This window comes from Zootermopsis nevadensis, unplaced genomic scaffold, assembly GCF_977971745.1.
Source record: "Zootermopsis nevadensis isolate Lab colony 2312 unplaced genomic scaffold, Znev_1.0 Znev_ptg000025l, whole genome shotgun sequence".
Lineage (NCBI taxonomy): Eukaryota > Metazoa > Arthropoda > Insecta > Blattodea > Termopsidae > Zootermopsis > Zootermopsis nevadensis.
In genome coordinates this window covers 11,886,034-11,902,282 of record NW_028259157.1, presented here as the reverse complement: position 1 = coordinate 11,902,282, position 16,249 = coordinate 11,886,034, and the positions used below count along the sequence as shown (strand labels likewise).

Sequence of the window (16,249 nt, the reverse complement as noted above, 5' to 3'; positions counted from 1 at the left end):
GCCTGGAGATGTTTGATGTTTCCCCCCCCGAAACATTGGTAACTACCTACGAGTCTACACGGCGTCATAACACAGAAGGTCGTCATCATCCTCACCGCTGAGAGAACCTCAAATTTCTCACAAGTCTGGCGCATTCCTTGTTCAGAATTGTCTAATATAAGACTGCTTTATCATCACTTTGATACAAACCATGGGAAGGTCAAACTAAAATGAATATTACAATCGAATGTGCCATGTCAGACGTCAACGACGCCGACCATCTGAATTAATTCCTGAACAACACTACGTTAGTCCAGAAATAAACAGGACAGAGTCGTGATACATCTTTCGAAAAGTGTGGCAGAATGGAAATATTTCGGGACAACAGTAATATAATAAAATTTTCATTAATAAAGAAATTACAAGAAGACTGAATTTGGGCGATGTTTCCTTCCAATCATTTCAGGATCATTTCTGCCCCCGTCTCCTGTTTAAAAATGTACATATTAAAACATTTTTTTAAAAAAAAAACACGTAACTTTACATTTTACCAGTTGTTTCATATGGTTGTAAAAGTTTGGTCCTGACATTGACGGAGGAACATAGATTTTATGTATCTGAGAACATGGCACAGAGATGAATATATGGATCTATGAGAGAGAAAGTGACAGAACGCTGGAGAAAGTACACAATGAGGAACTTCGCTTAGTTGTTATTAGGGTTAAAAGATGGAGAAAGCACGTGGCCCGCATGGGATCAGACCGCTCGAGACACGAAATTAATGACTGGAGGGTAATATCCAAATTAATTTTAAAGGAATAGTGCGAGGAGGAGATGATGATGACTGACTTCGTGTAGCTTCTTATAAGGTCCAGTGGCAGGATGCTGTAAAGACGAGATCTAATTGCGGGTTCTGTAAAAGGCGAAAAATTTGTTACATTTTCAAATAGCACTGTACTCCGTTGGAGTACGCTGGCTGTTCATACGCGGCGAAAATGTCTTGTGGTTCACGTTCTCTGCAAATTGCCTCGAGGTGAATACCTCCCTTTTCTCGTTTACTATTTCCCACACAGAAGGTAAAATGGTTTTCTCCGGTTTATTGTAAAGCTGCAGTTTCTCACTCGTAAGGACACGAGAGAAACCAAACAATGCCATGTTAGGTACAATACCCACGAATATACATTATCGCAATTCTCATCAGAATAGGAGAAGAAAAAATATATCGTGGCTTCCGGAATGCCTGAAAAGGCCTTCAGTCCCAAAGAGGAAGCTTCACTGTCCGTCTCATCAATTAGCCGAATTTTATGACAATCGGTACGAAGGTCACCCTGACGTCATATCTTTCAAATTCAGCCCTGTGGCACGGCTGCCGTGGGGGTAACCACTTGAAACTCAGTGGTAACTATGTGTACCGCTTTCTTCAACAATCTCTAACTCTGAATTTAGTCCAAACAATGTATTTATGGAGTTTGTATAATTCTCTGAGTAAACAGCGAAGAATTCCTTAAACAAGCATTAACAAACTGATCTCTGTAATGGAGAACTGCCAATTTCCTTTGAAGTCTTTTAGCCGAAGAAGCTGATGGTTTCCTCGCACGTTACATAAAAAAAAACTATCACGACCATCAATCGGAATCTCCCAGCCCCGTCCAAATTCATTCTGCAGAAGTTCCTATTATGGCTCTGGCTCGCCTGTACTTGGATTATGGTCTTTCAACGCCGTGAAGTTACTTCCACCTTGACGATAAAGGCAAATGTCTTCCAAACGTTGGTAACCGCCTACAAGACTACAACCACGGCCAAAAATTTGAAATGTCACATACCGACTACATCGAAACTACTCGGATGGAGGTTAAGGTTAAGAACAAAAGAAGCAGGCAGTTGCGCTACGTCGCCAATGGTTCAACGTCTTCTGCCTCGCGGCCTTGTTCCTTGGCGCCTACCCAAGTATGAGAAAAACGCAGTTCCTTAAGCGTCTCTCCCAGGAGCGCGTGGCCTTTCAGACGTACGGAAAGCAATTACCTGTCTGTGAGGATGACGCTGTTACCCAGGCGACGGTGACAGTGGCCCCAAATGGGGAGGATCGCGTCAGCGGTGATGTTCATCTCGGAATACTGCACTTGTCCGCCCGGAGTCGCGGAGGTCGATTGCATCGCATACTCTCCTTGTAGCTCGATGGGGAAGTAGCACGAAGCAGCACCTGAAACAGACGAACGCACGTCCCTCCGACACTTTCCTTTTTAGCAGAAGAGACCAGCCGACTGTTTGGAACTATGAAAACAGGAACCAGTTCCGGCCGTAAGGGTGAATTTTTTTTTTTTTTTTTTTTTTTTTAGTGTTCTGTCTAGGTGTTTGAGAATCGGGTGTTGAGGAGGATATTTGGGCCTAAGAGGGAAGACGATGGGGCGTGGAGAAAACTCAACAATGACGAGCTTAAAAATCTGTACTGCTCCCCCAGTATTGTGAGGGTGATTAAGTCGAGAAGAGTGAGATGGGCGGGTCATGTAGCGCGCATGGATGGGACAAGAGATGTTCACCGGGTATTCGTTGGAGAGACTGAGGGGAAGAGACCGCTGGGAAGACCTAGACGTAGATGGGAGGATAATCTCAGGCGGGATCTATGGGAGATAGGAGTTGAAGGAGACTGGATTTTGTTGGTCCAGGACAGGGTCCGGTGGAGGGCTTTGGTTAATTCGGTGATGAACCTTCGGGTTCGGTAAGCCATCTAGTTGGTTAGTTAGTTAGTGTTCTGTCTGACGATAGGTCCGTATGAACAGGATCCTTCCAGCCTTTTCTCGGACTGGGACCTGTTCATATACGTTCTTGGCAGATGATCCAGAAGTGGTTTGCCATTGCCTTCTTCTGTGTGTGAATGGAGAAACCGGGGAAGCCCCCGGAGGAAAACTCCGTGTTGCCTAGACCACGGCCTTGCCCAACACAAGTTATAAATTCTGGCACCGCCGGGAATCGAACCCGAGGCCAGCGTTCTGACCGCTAGACCACCGTGGCGGTTGTAAGGGTGAATACGTCACGGAAATTGGATCGCTGGAATTTGAACGCCGTCAGGACCAAACAGTCAGGCTAATCTGATCTGGCCGTCTTCTTGGGTTGTTCCGCCGTGTAGTCTGATGGAAGTATCGTGGATGCGGAATATGACAAGCAGAGAAATGGGGAGAAAGTGCGTGGATTAGATTCGTATGACTCTGAGTAAGTGTCGGTGGTGAAAATGGTAATAAACCTTTGGACTCCATACAAGACGGGGAAATCTCTTGACTAGCTGACCGTATTATTAATTCCTCGAGAGGGCGTATGAACAACAACGTCGTCATCCTCACTGCCATGAGAACCTCAAATTTCAATCAGTATTACGCGACTACATTTTAACACCAGTTAATTTCTTACCAGTTCTTATCCGGAAATATTAATCGCGTGTATATTTTTCGCCGATTTAAATGTTCTGTCTGTTCTTGCGTTAATACGTACACTTTAGGTAGCCTAGAGCAGTGGTATTCAACCTTTTTTGTTCGCGTACCCCCAGATATAATTTCTCTTCAACTTTGTACCCCCAAAGTTGTTGTATAATTCAAGTTATACATAGTATATAATCTACATCTAAAATAAATTAAATAAATTACATTACTGATTATTCAGTGTTTATCATAAAATAATATTTTTTTTTAAATTTCATGTACCCCCTAAGATGTCTTCGCGTACCCCCAGATATAATTTCTCTTCAACTTTGTACCCCCAAAGTTGTTGGTGTATAATTCAAGTTATACATAGTATATAATCTACATCTAAAATAAATTAAATAAATTACATTACTGATTATTCAGTGTTTATCATAAAATAATATATTTTTTTTAAATTTCACGTACCCCCTAAGATGTCTTCGCGTACCCCCAGATATAATTTCTCTTCAACTTTGTACCCCCAAAGTTGTTGGTGTATAATTCAAGTTATACATAGTATATAATCTACATCTAAAATAAATTAAATTAATTACATTACTGATTATTCAGTGTTTATCATAAAATAATTTTTTTTTTAAATTTCACGTACCCCCTAAGATGTCTTCGCGTACCCCCAGATATAATTTCTCTTCAACTTTGTACCCCCAAAGCTGTTGGTGTATAATTAAAGTTATACATAGTATATAATCTACATCTAAAATAAATTAAATAAATTACATTACTGATTATTCAGTGTTTATCATAAAATAATTTTTTTTTTAAATTTCACGTACCCCCTAAGATGTCTTCGCGTACCCGCAGATATAATTTCTCTTCAACTTTGTACCCCCAAAGTTGTTGGTGTATAATTCAAGTTATACTTAGTATATAATCTACATCTAAAATAAATTAAATTAATTACATTACTGATTATTCAGTGTTTATCATAAAATAATATTTTTTTTTAAATTTCACGTACCCCCTAAGATGTCTTCGCGTACCCCCAGATATAATTTCTCTTCAACTTTGTACCCCCAAAGTTGTTGGTGTATAATTAAAGTTATACATAGTATATAATCTACATCTAAAATAAATTAAATAAATTACATTACTGATTATTCAGTGTTTATCATAAAATAATATTTTTTTTTAAATTTCACGTACCCCCTAAGATGTCTTCGCGTACCCCCAGATATAATTTCTCTTCAACTTTGTACCCCCAAAGTTGTTGGTGTATAATTAAAGTTATACATAGTATATAATCTACATCTAAAATAAATTAAATTAATTACATTACTGATTATTCAGTGTTTATCATAAAATAATATTTTTTTTTAAATTTCACGTACCCCCTAAGATGTCTTCGCGTACCCCCAGATATAATTTCTCTTCAACTTTGTACCCCCAAAGTTGTTGGTGTATAATTAAAGTTATACACAGTATAAAATCTACATCTAAAATAAATTAAATAAATTACATTACTGATTAATCAGTGTTTATCATAAAATAATATATTTTTTTAAAATTTCACGTACCCCCAAAGATGTCTTCGCGTACCCCAGGTTGAATACCACTGGCCTAGTGTGTCAAATTGAAACGGAGTTGCACTTGCAAATGTTCACTTTGCAATTCTAACAACGATGAAAAGAACAAATTGAGATATCACGACTGTGAAGACGTCGATGTTGTTCTTTTGGGTTACGACGCGGTGTGGACTCGTAGGCAGATACCAACATTTCGGAAGAACATACTGCCTCCTCCTTCTTCACATTAATGAGTGTATGCACTGCAGAGTCCCAACTCTTGAACATACATCGTGCCCTGTCCGGAATTCAAACCGGACACCTCCAGAATACTTAACAGCGCTTGTAACAGACGACTCACGAAGGTTTAAGCAGCTTTGTTATTTGGTTCATGTAAATGGAGATGGGGGAGGTGGACATTTTTGTTTTTATGGAAACAGACCACGGACGCATGTTTTTATGAGGTACGAGGTGGATAAGAGCTGACCTTCGGTTGAAGAGGGAACACAAGATGGAGAGAAGGTTTATAATTACACGAATCTGTCAACCATGACCACGTCTTGTTTTGTGCCGTGTCTCCGGAGCGCATACCACTACGTCCCGTTCCGGACGGCAGTTTTTGGTTGGATGGATGCAACGGAGGCTATTTAACGTCAATGTATCAACTGTAGCTGTTACATAGCGCCGAATGGTATGAGATCCCTTTCGGTGAAAGGATCTGCCTATTTAACTGTCGCTGTTCCAAGCTACATAAATTCAATCCACAGAATCCAGCCCTATTCCCCTATTATCCACTTTAATAGGCTCGTAATATACATTTCTGCACACCACTGATTTCCTTGACACGTGACAGCACTTCCTTTCACCAGAGATCGAAAATAATAATACAAATAAAATAATCTTTATAATCCCTGAAGCAAAATTATGGCTCGTTTATACAGCAAAGTGAGTGATGCAGGAAGTTGTCGCAGGGGCGAGGCGCGAGGCCAGCCTGTGGTATCGTTTCTTCAATTTCCGCCACTTACATCTCATCAGCGATTAGCGATATCCTGGAGTCGGGCACGACACACGTTCGTCTATATTAAATGTTATTAAAGGAATGAAAAATGACTGTCAGTGACAGCGGTCTCCCGTCTCGGGGAGCGCACAGTACTGAACAGTTCGGTGAGTGCGGTCTAGGTTAAAACGCTCCTCCGAACATGGACGTATATCTGTATATTACTTCTCTGTTCAGAACAATTTGGAAGTTCTGGCTTGTAGAGCCATTTTTTTATTTAGTGTTCTGTCTGAAGAGGACAGGTCCATATGAACAGGATCCTTCCATCCTCTTCTCGGACTGGGACCTGTTCATATACGTTCTTGGCAGATGATTCAGAAGTGGTTTGCCATTGCCTTCTTCTGTGTGTGAATGGAGTAATTGTTGGGATGCCACGGAGAAACCGGGGAGGCCCCCTGGAGGAAACCTCCGTGTTGCCTAGACCACGGCCTTGCCCAACACAAGTTATAAATTCGGGCACCGCCGGGAATCGAACCCGAGGCCAGCGTTCTAACCGCTAGACCACCGTGGCTGCATGTAGTCTGGTAAATCTGCCGATGCTTCTGAAACGTCGGTAAACATCTCCCAGACTATACGGCGCTACAACTCAGAAGATATCCATCATCATACTCGACTCCGTGAGAACTACAAATCCCACTTGAAAGTTTCTTGTCTTCAGTTCATGTGTACTGGAGGAAACTCGAAAGCCGTTGCATCTGGTGCCCACGGAGAGGATCCAACTGGTTTATGTACCACAGTTTTCGTGACAATATTGGATCTCGATTTGTAATGCGCACAAGAATTAGGAATGAATCGATCGGATTTCAGATTTTAGATTAGGTATAATTCAATTTTAAATTTTAAATTTTTAGACGTGGTCTGTGAAAATCGCGTCAGGGGGAGTGAGGAGAAAAGTAGTGCGTGTTAAAATTTTAGATGCAGTGGGTTAGCCGAGTAATTTAGTCACAACTGAACTAACCCACACACCCATTAGGATCATTACTTCTGACAACGGGCTCTTCCATTTTTACGGTACATCGCGTTTACAGGGGCTATGACTTTTTAACTGATCTGAAGTAGACATCGTATGGCAGATCAAGCCAAGAGGAAACTCTGGATTCTCAGTCTTTTTTCAAACATAAGTACATTTTTACTCTCTCATAACCACCCAAGGACCGCAAGGTTACAAATGAGTACAATTGACTGAAACGTCATGTTCTTCATAATCTCGGACTAAAATATTTGTAAACCGAGACTGTCTTTTCTAAACACACTGTATTAAATCAAGGATTTGTCCAAAACAGACACAAATTGGAATTCGTGCAGTCCCGCAGTAGGTTATTACAAAAACCACTGCTCTAAAATATCAGACACACCGCAGATTCGCGAAAGACACTTTTCTACGACTCACGTCCTCAAAGAAACCCAAAACTACTACTTTGTTAATACTTCTTTATTTTGAACAGAGGACGTAATTCTTCTGTACTTGCGTAAGAAATGTCACAGAGACTATGCAAACGCCAAAAATTATCACACGGTTCAAAAAAAAAAAAAATAGCTGCAACATATTAATCCAATTTTATTTCTCATGAGTGACTCTAAGAATAACTGCCAGCTTTCTCCATGTTAGCGGAATGCAGTGTCTGAAGTTATTTCGTTCATTAAATTTGCTGCAAGCGATAAACCATCCCCATCCACTCGAGCGTCGCTAGATTAAAGCCAGAGAGATTACCACTGTCAACTGGCAGCTCTCGCCACGCTCGAACTGCCGCAAACAAATCTAACCCATTCCTCAGTTTTCCATAAAAACCAACACGATCGTCTTGGACTCAGCCCTCGCATTCCCTCGCCGACTTCTCCTGGAATGTTACCTGAAAACGGAACTGCTTAAGACCCAGCCCTCGTGCGCTTATTTCAAGACACTTCTGCGTCTGCTCTATAATTTAGGAAGGCCAAGGTCTTTTCTTTGAGGCTGATTTTTAAGTTAATAATTTCACTCCGTGAACTCCAACTAAATTTTTTTCAAATTTTATATTAATTATAAAACACGACGACCAGTATATGCACTGTAGACCAAAGCAGAAATCGTCCGAACATGCAATTTAGCCACTTATTTACTGAAATGATGATGAGATGATAATGTTGCGTCATATTGTGATGATTATAATTGTTTAATTTTAACCGTCCAATCACAATAAAATATTTTATTAAATATTAAAATATTATTACTACAATTAACATTTAATATTTAAAAGATGGTTCATTGAAAACCAAAACATGTCGTGAAAAAGATGATGCTCTAATTGTAAATCGAACATTTCTTTAGAAAGAGCATCATTTTAATATATTTTAAATATTAAATGTTAATTGTAGTAATAATATTTTAATATTTTATTAAATATTAAAATATTTTATTGTGATTAGACGGTTAAAATTAAACAATTGCTGAAATGATATTTTCTTTCCCTGAAAACAAAGAAGACATTCATCAAACCACGAAGAAGATGATGTCGCTGAGATTTAATGAAGTAAATTCCGTAAGCAGTTTAAATATTCACATCGTGTTGACCATAATATGTATATGACAATTAAGGAACCGTAAAATTTTTAAGCATAAATATGTCTTAAAGAAGTTCGGTGACGTGGGGGCTAATATCCACGGATTATTCATCTCGGAACTACTTGGAGATGCTGCAGTCGGATTAATGACACACCAACATCGCGCTAGTATTTCTTACCTGAACTGCGAGCAGGCAGTGAGTGGGAAACTACAAGATTATTTTCCCAAGTGTGTTCATTGGTCGGGCGATGAACTCAGAAAAAAAAAATACTACATTATTATATATTTTATCGTTTTGTGATCCAGCGCGCAAGTAAATTCCTGGACTCCACACAGTGTGAACTAGCGCTTTGTTCTGACCAGTAAGAAATGTCTGAAGCATTTTGGTTTCGCTTCGGTTTTTATATAACATGGTCCGAGAGTCGGATTTGCTTCGCTGATCACGGAGTCGTTCCATTTACTGACATCTTCGTTCGTCTGGATATGGGGGGGGGGGGGGGGGGGCCGATCAGTAGCGAGGATAATTTCTATCCTAACACAGACTTTTCATAACTTTTCCCAGTCCCTCCCACCTGTCTCTTATCTCACGAGTCAGTAAATGACAATTCCGTACGTCCCCTGACCACCACGACGGTAACTTTGTCGTGTGATATATAATAATAATATATAATATATATATAATATATTATTATATATTATATATAATAATATATAATTATATTATTATATATATAATAATATATAATTATATAATATATAATAATTAACGTCATATTCACCGTCGTCAAAATATATGACGTAAATTATTTCACGAGTACACAGATCTATTTGAAATTACATGAGAGAACTAATTGTGAAAAGTTACAGGAAGTCTGTAATTAGCTTAAACAGGTCTTTTCGCCTAACAGACATGTCAGTACAATTGATTTCACACGTACCGTTTTTAGAATCCTTACGCCACAAGGTGTAAGGATGTTCTAATCGAGATTCCTGCCCACGTCAAAAGCAGGAACAGGAGAGGAACTTTACGAATTGTCAACAGCAGACATTGTCAAGAGGCACTTAGAAAAATGCGACCTGCTGCCATCACATGAGTGGGGGGAAAACCGCAAACGACTTTTACGAAATCCAAGTTTAAGCTAAAGACATCTTTCGTAACCCTTTTCTCTCCCCACAAACACACAGAAATGTGAATTTCGCTTAAAGACATGTCCTATTTAATAGAAATATAAAAGAACTGTACACAAGAAGCTATCTGACGTGCATTTCAATCTCAAAAATTTGTTAACATTTTACATTTAGGATCGCGTAATCACATACAATCAGTGAATCGAGCCGGGCAGCTTAGAATATCGAAGATGGCAGCGAGTTTGACACGCCTGGTCCATCCACAGCATCATTTGCGAACCAGATTTGAAACAGAACTACATCCGTCCGCAGTTTAACTTCCTCTCGCCAGATGCGCTCCCAAACAATGGACGACACCCCTGTCCCTTACATCTGCGGGGAACACACAGGAAGTCCCACCCGTGGCCTTTCTCAAACTTCAGGAGGGGTCCCACCCCTTTCTACTTCAATAGAGTTCTTGAATTTTAACCTCAGTAAGACCCAGACCTGGATTCCACCCTATTTTTGTGATGTATCGTGAGATCGAATCCAGTGAAGAAATGAATAATGAAGACGCTGAAATCGGTCGTGGCCTATTTGAAAATGTTACCCCGATGTTATGTTGGAAGGGAAAAGGAAAAGCGAGATGTCAGAATTTCGTATAATTTCTATTTATTATTATGGTATATGAACGCGTAGAGATCATAAGATATTTCACTACACAGAGAAATAAATTCAAAACGAAAAAGTGGCACCTCGTACAGTTCACGGGTAGAAACCAAAGTTTCGGAGAAACATACTGCCTCCATCTTCAAGGATGAATATGGAAGCATCACGTTCCTCCGAAACTTTGGTAAATATCTGACTTCGTCCTCCCCTGGACAGGATCGCGAGGTCCATTCGTCCGGGTGGGTTGTGCGTGGGTGACAACGCACATGTAGTGCAGAACAATCTCTGAATTCCAGAGGACGACGTCGCCAGCAAATGACGCATAGCCGTGCTGCTACTCCATAATCGCGCACGATTACGTTCAAGTCAGAACACGTTTGCAGATGGGTGACTGGCAACTTGCGACGCCATCTTTCAGTAGAAACAAAAGCCGACATTGTGTCAGGGAGCGTGCAATCGAAACACTTCACTCCACGAACTGAGTCCTGTTTCAGAAGCTAATAGTCGTTAAGTTAATCAATAATCAATTTTAATATTATCCTCATCTACATTTATGTCCTCAAAGAGATTTACACAATTCAGGATTTTCTATCACAGTTCTGGAAGCATCTCCCTCAGTGCTTTCTTGATTTCGTCATACCAATGAGTACAATCCATGGGGCTCCTGATTACGCCATTTTCTACTCTTCCTGCCACTTCCTTCCTCATGGTTTATCGACAGAACAACCTTCGCCATTACTTGTAAACAACAGGTGTGCATGGGCGAGATATTTCACGTTCGTCACGGCGACGAACACAAAGACGTCTGTCTGTCTTCTGGGACGTAGCACTGATCTGTCTGGTAGATACCGGCCGACGTTTCAGAGGTGCTTCTGCTTTCATCATTAGGGCGACGAGATTCGTGAGTTTCTTTCTTGTTCAGCTGAGAGTTATTTAAAAAATCTGCAGGTTTCATCGCGAAATCTGGACTCTGTTCCGAGTGAGTTCAGTCCATCGCCGCTCGAAATTAAGTCTCCCCTGCGGATAATTGCTTACAGTTATCGGGGCTTTGGGCTAATTCTGCTTTGAGATCTCAGTTTCCTGCCTGTCCTGCATTCCATTCAACGAGCCCACACAACTCGCCGCTGACCTTGCGTTGCAGCCAGCCTACACGGTGTGAGTTTACTGACAGCAACTGCCAGGCAACGGAAAAATGTACTTTAAAATCCGAAACTTAAACCTCACCATGAATTAGCCTACAGGTTTCCAACGAAGGTGTCGTCAAATCGATGCACATTCCTGATGGCATCCTTCAGAAGCCACTTTTGCTTCGGTTGTCAGCTGTTATACAACCTGCCCAATTAAAAGAGATTAACTTTATCCAGTGGACCAGCAGATTAGGTTCTTGAAGAAGCTGTCAGCTTACGAAACGATCTGTGTTTTTTTTTTTTAATTAACGAACGAAGGAAAATGACCAAGAAAATCCAACAGCTCACAATGAATTCCTGAAACAGATCCCTCATACGTTGACCTTGAAGATGGATACAGAATATTTCTCCGAAACTTTGTCATCTACCGAGTCTACACGACGCCAGAAGGCCCATAAAAACATCGCCATGGGTGCATTTATTTACGTAACTAACATTTTATTGTCAAAGTTAACTCCGTACACAGAACTACTGGATAACTGGGGGGCTCTGCCCCTGCTTCGATTCGATAGCCACGCCCTCGGGCAGAATCTCAGTTTCAGCAGAAAGATTTTCTCGGGGCATATCCAGTAACTTCTGTCCTTCGTACATCAGCTCGCGGCTTCATTCATGCCAGCCACACGTCGAAAAACCTGTACCAGCTCCAACAGACTTTCATTCATTCTGGCCACACGCCGTTAATCTAACAAAAGCGTCACGACTTCCACCTCAGTACCACGGCTAATATTCGCAGGTTTTGTCACCTTTCTTCTATCACAATCGAATTCACTCCCGCCATAATCGATTCGTTTTATTACATCGTTGGCATATCCACTTACCCCATTATCAGAGTTAAGCATTGCCTCTATTATCGGCAAGGCAACCACCGCCAACACGTTTACATTTTTTATTGTACAAATAGAAGAGATAAATGATGATTCTGACCTCATCGCCCTGATGATGGAGGCAGCAAGGACCTCCGAAACGTTGCTAAACTTCTACCAGACTACACGGCGCTACAAGCCAGAAGACAGCCATCTTGGAAATACACTTGCCTCAATTTATTTTCGCCACGGTGGTCTAGCGGTTAGAACGCTGGCCTTGTAATCCTGGGGTCTCGGGTTCGATTCCCGGCGGTGCCCGAATTTATAACTTGTGTTGGGCAAGGCCGTGGTCTAGGCAACACGGAGTTTTCCTCCGGGGGCTTCCCCGGTTTCTCCGTGGCATCCCATTCACACAAAGAAGAAGGCAATGGCAAACCACTTCTGGATCATCTGCCAAGAACGTATATGAACAGGTCCCAGTCCGAGAAAAGGATGGAAGGATCCTGTTCATATGGACCTGTCGTCAGACAGAACACTAAATAATAAATAATCGGAACGTCCAGCAGTCGGGGAAAGTCTACGTCACTAAACCTTAAAAAATATTTTATATTAAGAATATTTTTATAGTTAATTTTTAATTCTCATTCAGAATATATGACACGAAAGTCGTTATTTTGGGCTCGTACCCCCGTACCCTGTCCCTGGCGATCTTAGTTTAGACTATTCGTTATACATACAAGTCACCGACACGCGAGAAGCCTGTGGCACGTACGTGGACTGGGGGAGGCCAAGAGTTGGAACGGTGAGCCCCAAGAGAGAAGAATCAACCAGGGGGGGTTGCTCGTTCTTTGTGGTTTGGAATTCCGCTTTACTGGGGCGAATACAAGAAAGGAGGAAGTGGAACTCGTTAGGGAGTCTCGCATTCTCCAGCACAGATTCCAACCCAGATTTCTCTTCAACACAATCAGCTGAGTCCGTAAGCACCCAAGAAAAACGCGACGCCAGTTAAACATTATACTTAGAAGATGAGAGTCTTGTGGGGTGTTGCGCCGTGCAATCTGGTAGAAACAGGGGTTTCGGAAGTGCTTACTGGCTCCATCGTCAGGGCGATTTCAAAATTCGCACCACCACGATGTTCTGCAAATTTTAGAATCGCCCTGACGATGGAGACAGTAAGCACCTCTGAAACGTAAACCAATTTCTATGAGTCACAATGTAACATCCCGGAAGAGTTATCTTCATATTCTCACTTAAATGAGACTAGGTTTCAAGTTTACTTTTCCCCATTCCTTGTCTCGTAGAATTTATTTTTTTATTTTTAGAGTCTTGAGCAGGAAATTTGTGTTGTGTGGCCTTAACAATTATTCGCAAGGTCCCCTCTCGACTTGAATGAACAGCAATTGCATTCTTTACGGCATCGTTAGATGACCTATTACGATGAGACTCCGACTTGGAGCCAGTATGGGGGCGGAGACTACAGGAAAATCTTCTGTCCCTACCGCAAATCGAATCCAGGTCCTCGAGCCGTGTATGATACGTAAAATAGAAACAATTTCTTCCACGTGCAGGTTATCAAAGCGATGAGCTGGCAGAGAGCGTATCTCCTGGTCATGGGAAAGCCTCGGGTTTAGTGCCTGGTATGCAGTATCAGACCAAGGTCACTGCAAAAATTGAGTTGCTCAACGCCTCGACAACAAAATAAATCTTTCTACGTCTGGTGTTTCGAACGGAAATTTTTTGCAAATTTCTCAAAGTGACACTAAAAGACATCACAATTGTATACAAAATTGAAAATAAAGACATATGACCCGAGTTTATAAACCGTACACTTTGAGACTGTCAAGAAAATATTATTTTTTGTTTTTCGTGTGAAACAAAAGTCTCTCTCTCACAGAACAGGGCATTGTGTCGATGTTCTTCTGGGTTGTGACGCCGTGTAGACTCGCAGGTAGATACCAAACATTTGGGAGAAACATGTCTCGATCCTCACAGCCGAATGAACCTCGTCTTACCAGACACCGTGTTTTCGAGGAGGGGGCGGGGGGGGGGCGGAGGAGAAGACGACAAACAAACACATTTTAGTCTGAAAATCTCAGCGGAAGAGATCACCTGACAGACGGCAGGAAGCCATTAAAATGGAGCCACGGAGCACAGTCCCCCAGTAGCGAACTTCAATACGATATTGAACCTTTGACCTTAATGGATGGTGGGGAGTTTCTTAAACCTTCTGTATTACTGTCAATTGCTCACGAAATATCCTGCACTACGAGGTTAGTTACGTCTTGATCCTACATTTGAGTAACTTGCTTCGTATGTATTCGAAACTTGATTTCACATCATGTGAAGAACACAGATTGAGGGTGTTTCAGAACAGAGTTCAGAGAATATTTTAACCTAAAAGAGATGAAACAACAGAAGGCTGGAAAATAAATACATAATGTGAGGAGTTTCGTAATTTGTATTCTTCGCCCAGGATGATCAAATTAAGGAGGATGAAACGGGCAGGGCCTGTTACACGCATCGGTGAATATCGAAAAGGATACATGAAAAACAAGAAATGAAAAGGCCAGTCAGAATATTTATGCGTAGATGCAATAATAATATTAAAACGCATATACGCTTTGTTCCTTAGTCTTATATAAATATCAGTTCACTCAGCTTACTCTGAGAATCAACCAAATCGATAAATACAGAGTTACTGAATATCAACGCATGTAATATTTCTAATTAAGTCATTTTCCACTGGAGAAAATATGAGTCAGTCACATTTAGCCTCTGGTAAATCGTATGCCACTCACGAATCAATGCGGGAATGTTTTCTGTTACACCGTGTGGCTACAACTACACTTCATTCAAAGACAGCGCGAGAATCAGTTTAGTCTCGAAATGTAATGCACACAAAACGTGTTCCAAACAATTTTCTACTTCTGTTCCAAACAATTTTCGCTCTGTTAAATACTTCGTACGCTACGGGCGAAACGCAATAAGGCCTTCATGTAAAACATTTGTTACAGTTATCCGATATTAATTATAAAGGGAAGGTGTCCACAAATTTTAAGAAAATTCTCCAATATCAAACTTCACGAAAATTCGTACAGCTGTCCTCTAATTGTTATGTGCCGGACAGGTGAGACAGTGAAACTGTAGGCGCATGTAAACAACGCCTAGAACACTGCAGCAGACAAGATTTAATGCATTGGGAGATTAATTATAAGAGTGTACTGTCGGAATAGACAGCCACGGTGGTCTAGCGGTTAGAACGCTGGCCTCGGGTTCGATTCCCGGCGGTGCCCGAATTTATAACTTGTGTTGGGCAAGGCCGTGGTCTAGGCCACACGGAGTTTTCCTCCGGGGGCTTCCCCGGTTTCTCCACTCACACACAGAAGAAGGCAATGGCAAACCACTTCTGGATCATCTGCCAAGAACGTATATGAACAGGTCCCAGTCCGAGAAAAGGATGGAAGGATCCTGTTCATATGGACCTGTCGTCAGACAGAACACTAAATAAATAAAACTGTCGGAATGTTACTTACAACAGTGGAGCAGGCACAGGAGAAGAGCGGCGAAACAAAGGCGCCTGTCCGACATCACTGCGTTCAAACACGTCCACTCCGCTCTCCGCACGAGACATGAATGAAGTGGCGCTTGAATGAGAGAGCGGAGGAAAGGTAAGGCTCCAGAGGGGGAAGTGGACCTTGTACCCCACTTACCCTGTCACCGGTCTGTCAGGAAGACGTCAGGAACGCGAGACTGGACGTTTTACTATTTTTACATTTCTCGCTAGAGTATCGTGTAGAGCAGAGGTTAAATGCTGACTAATCTCATTTCGTATCGCACCTCTAGCTTTGGATCTGTAAGCGAATGACAAAAACAAAATTACTTCTTTCTAATTGTTAGAAATGACGTTTAACTGGCAGTATGTACCATACACAA

General features: G+C 41.4%; 1 protein-coding gene across 2 annotated transcripts in view; it reads right to left on the bottom strand.

Annotated features, from left to right (window-relative positions):
* The window catches only part of LOC110833449 (uncharacterized), a 35,581-nt gene extending 19,332 nt beyond the window's left edge, over positions 1–16,249 (bottom strand). Inside the window, exons 1-2 of one of the 2 annotated variants that reach the window (XM_087355847.1) lie at positions 16,027–16,249; positions 2,002–2,179 (exon numbers count right to left, since the gene is read on the bottom strand). In XM_087355847.1, coding sequence (XP_087211973.1) covers positions 2,002–2,132 — 131 coding nt within the window. In that variant the 5' untranslated portion in view covers positions 2,133–2,179; positions 16,027–16,249. Of the gene's footprint in view, positions 1–2,001; positions 2,180–15,849; positions 15,984–16,026 lie in introns of those variants that run through there. The other variant, XM_087355846.1, reaches the window with a different exon arrangement.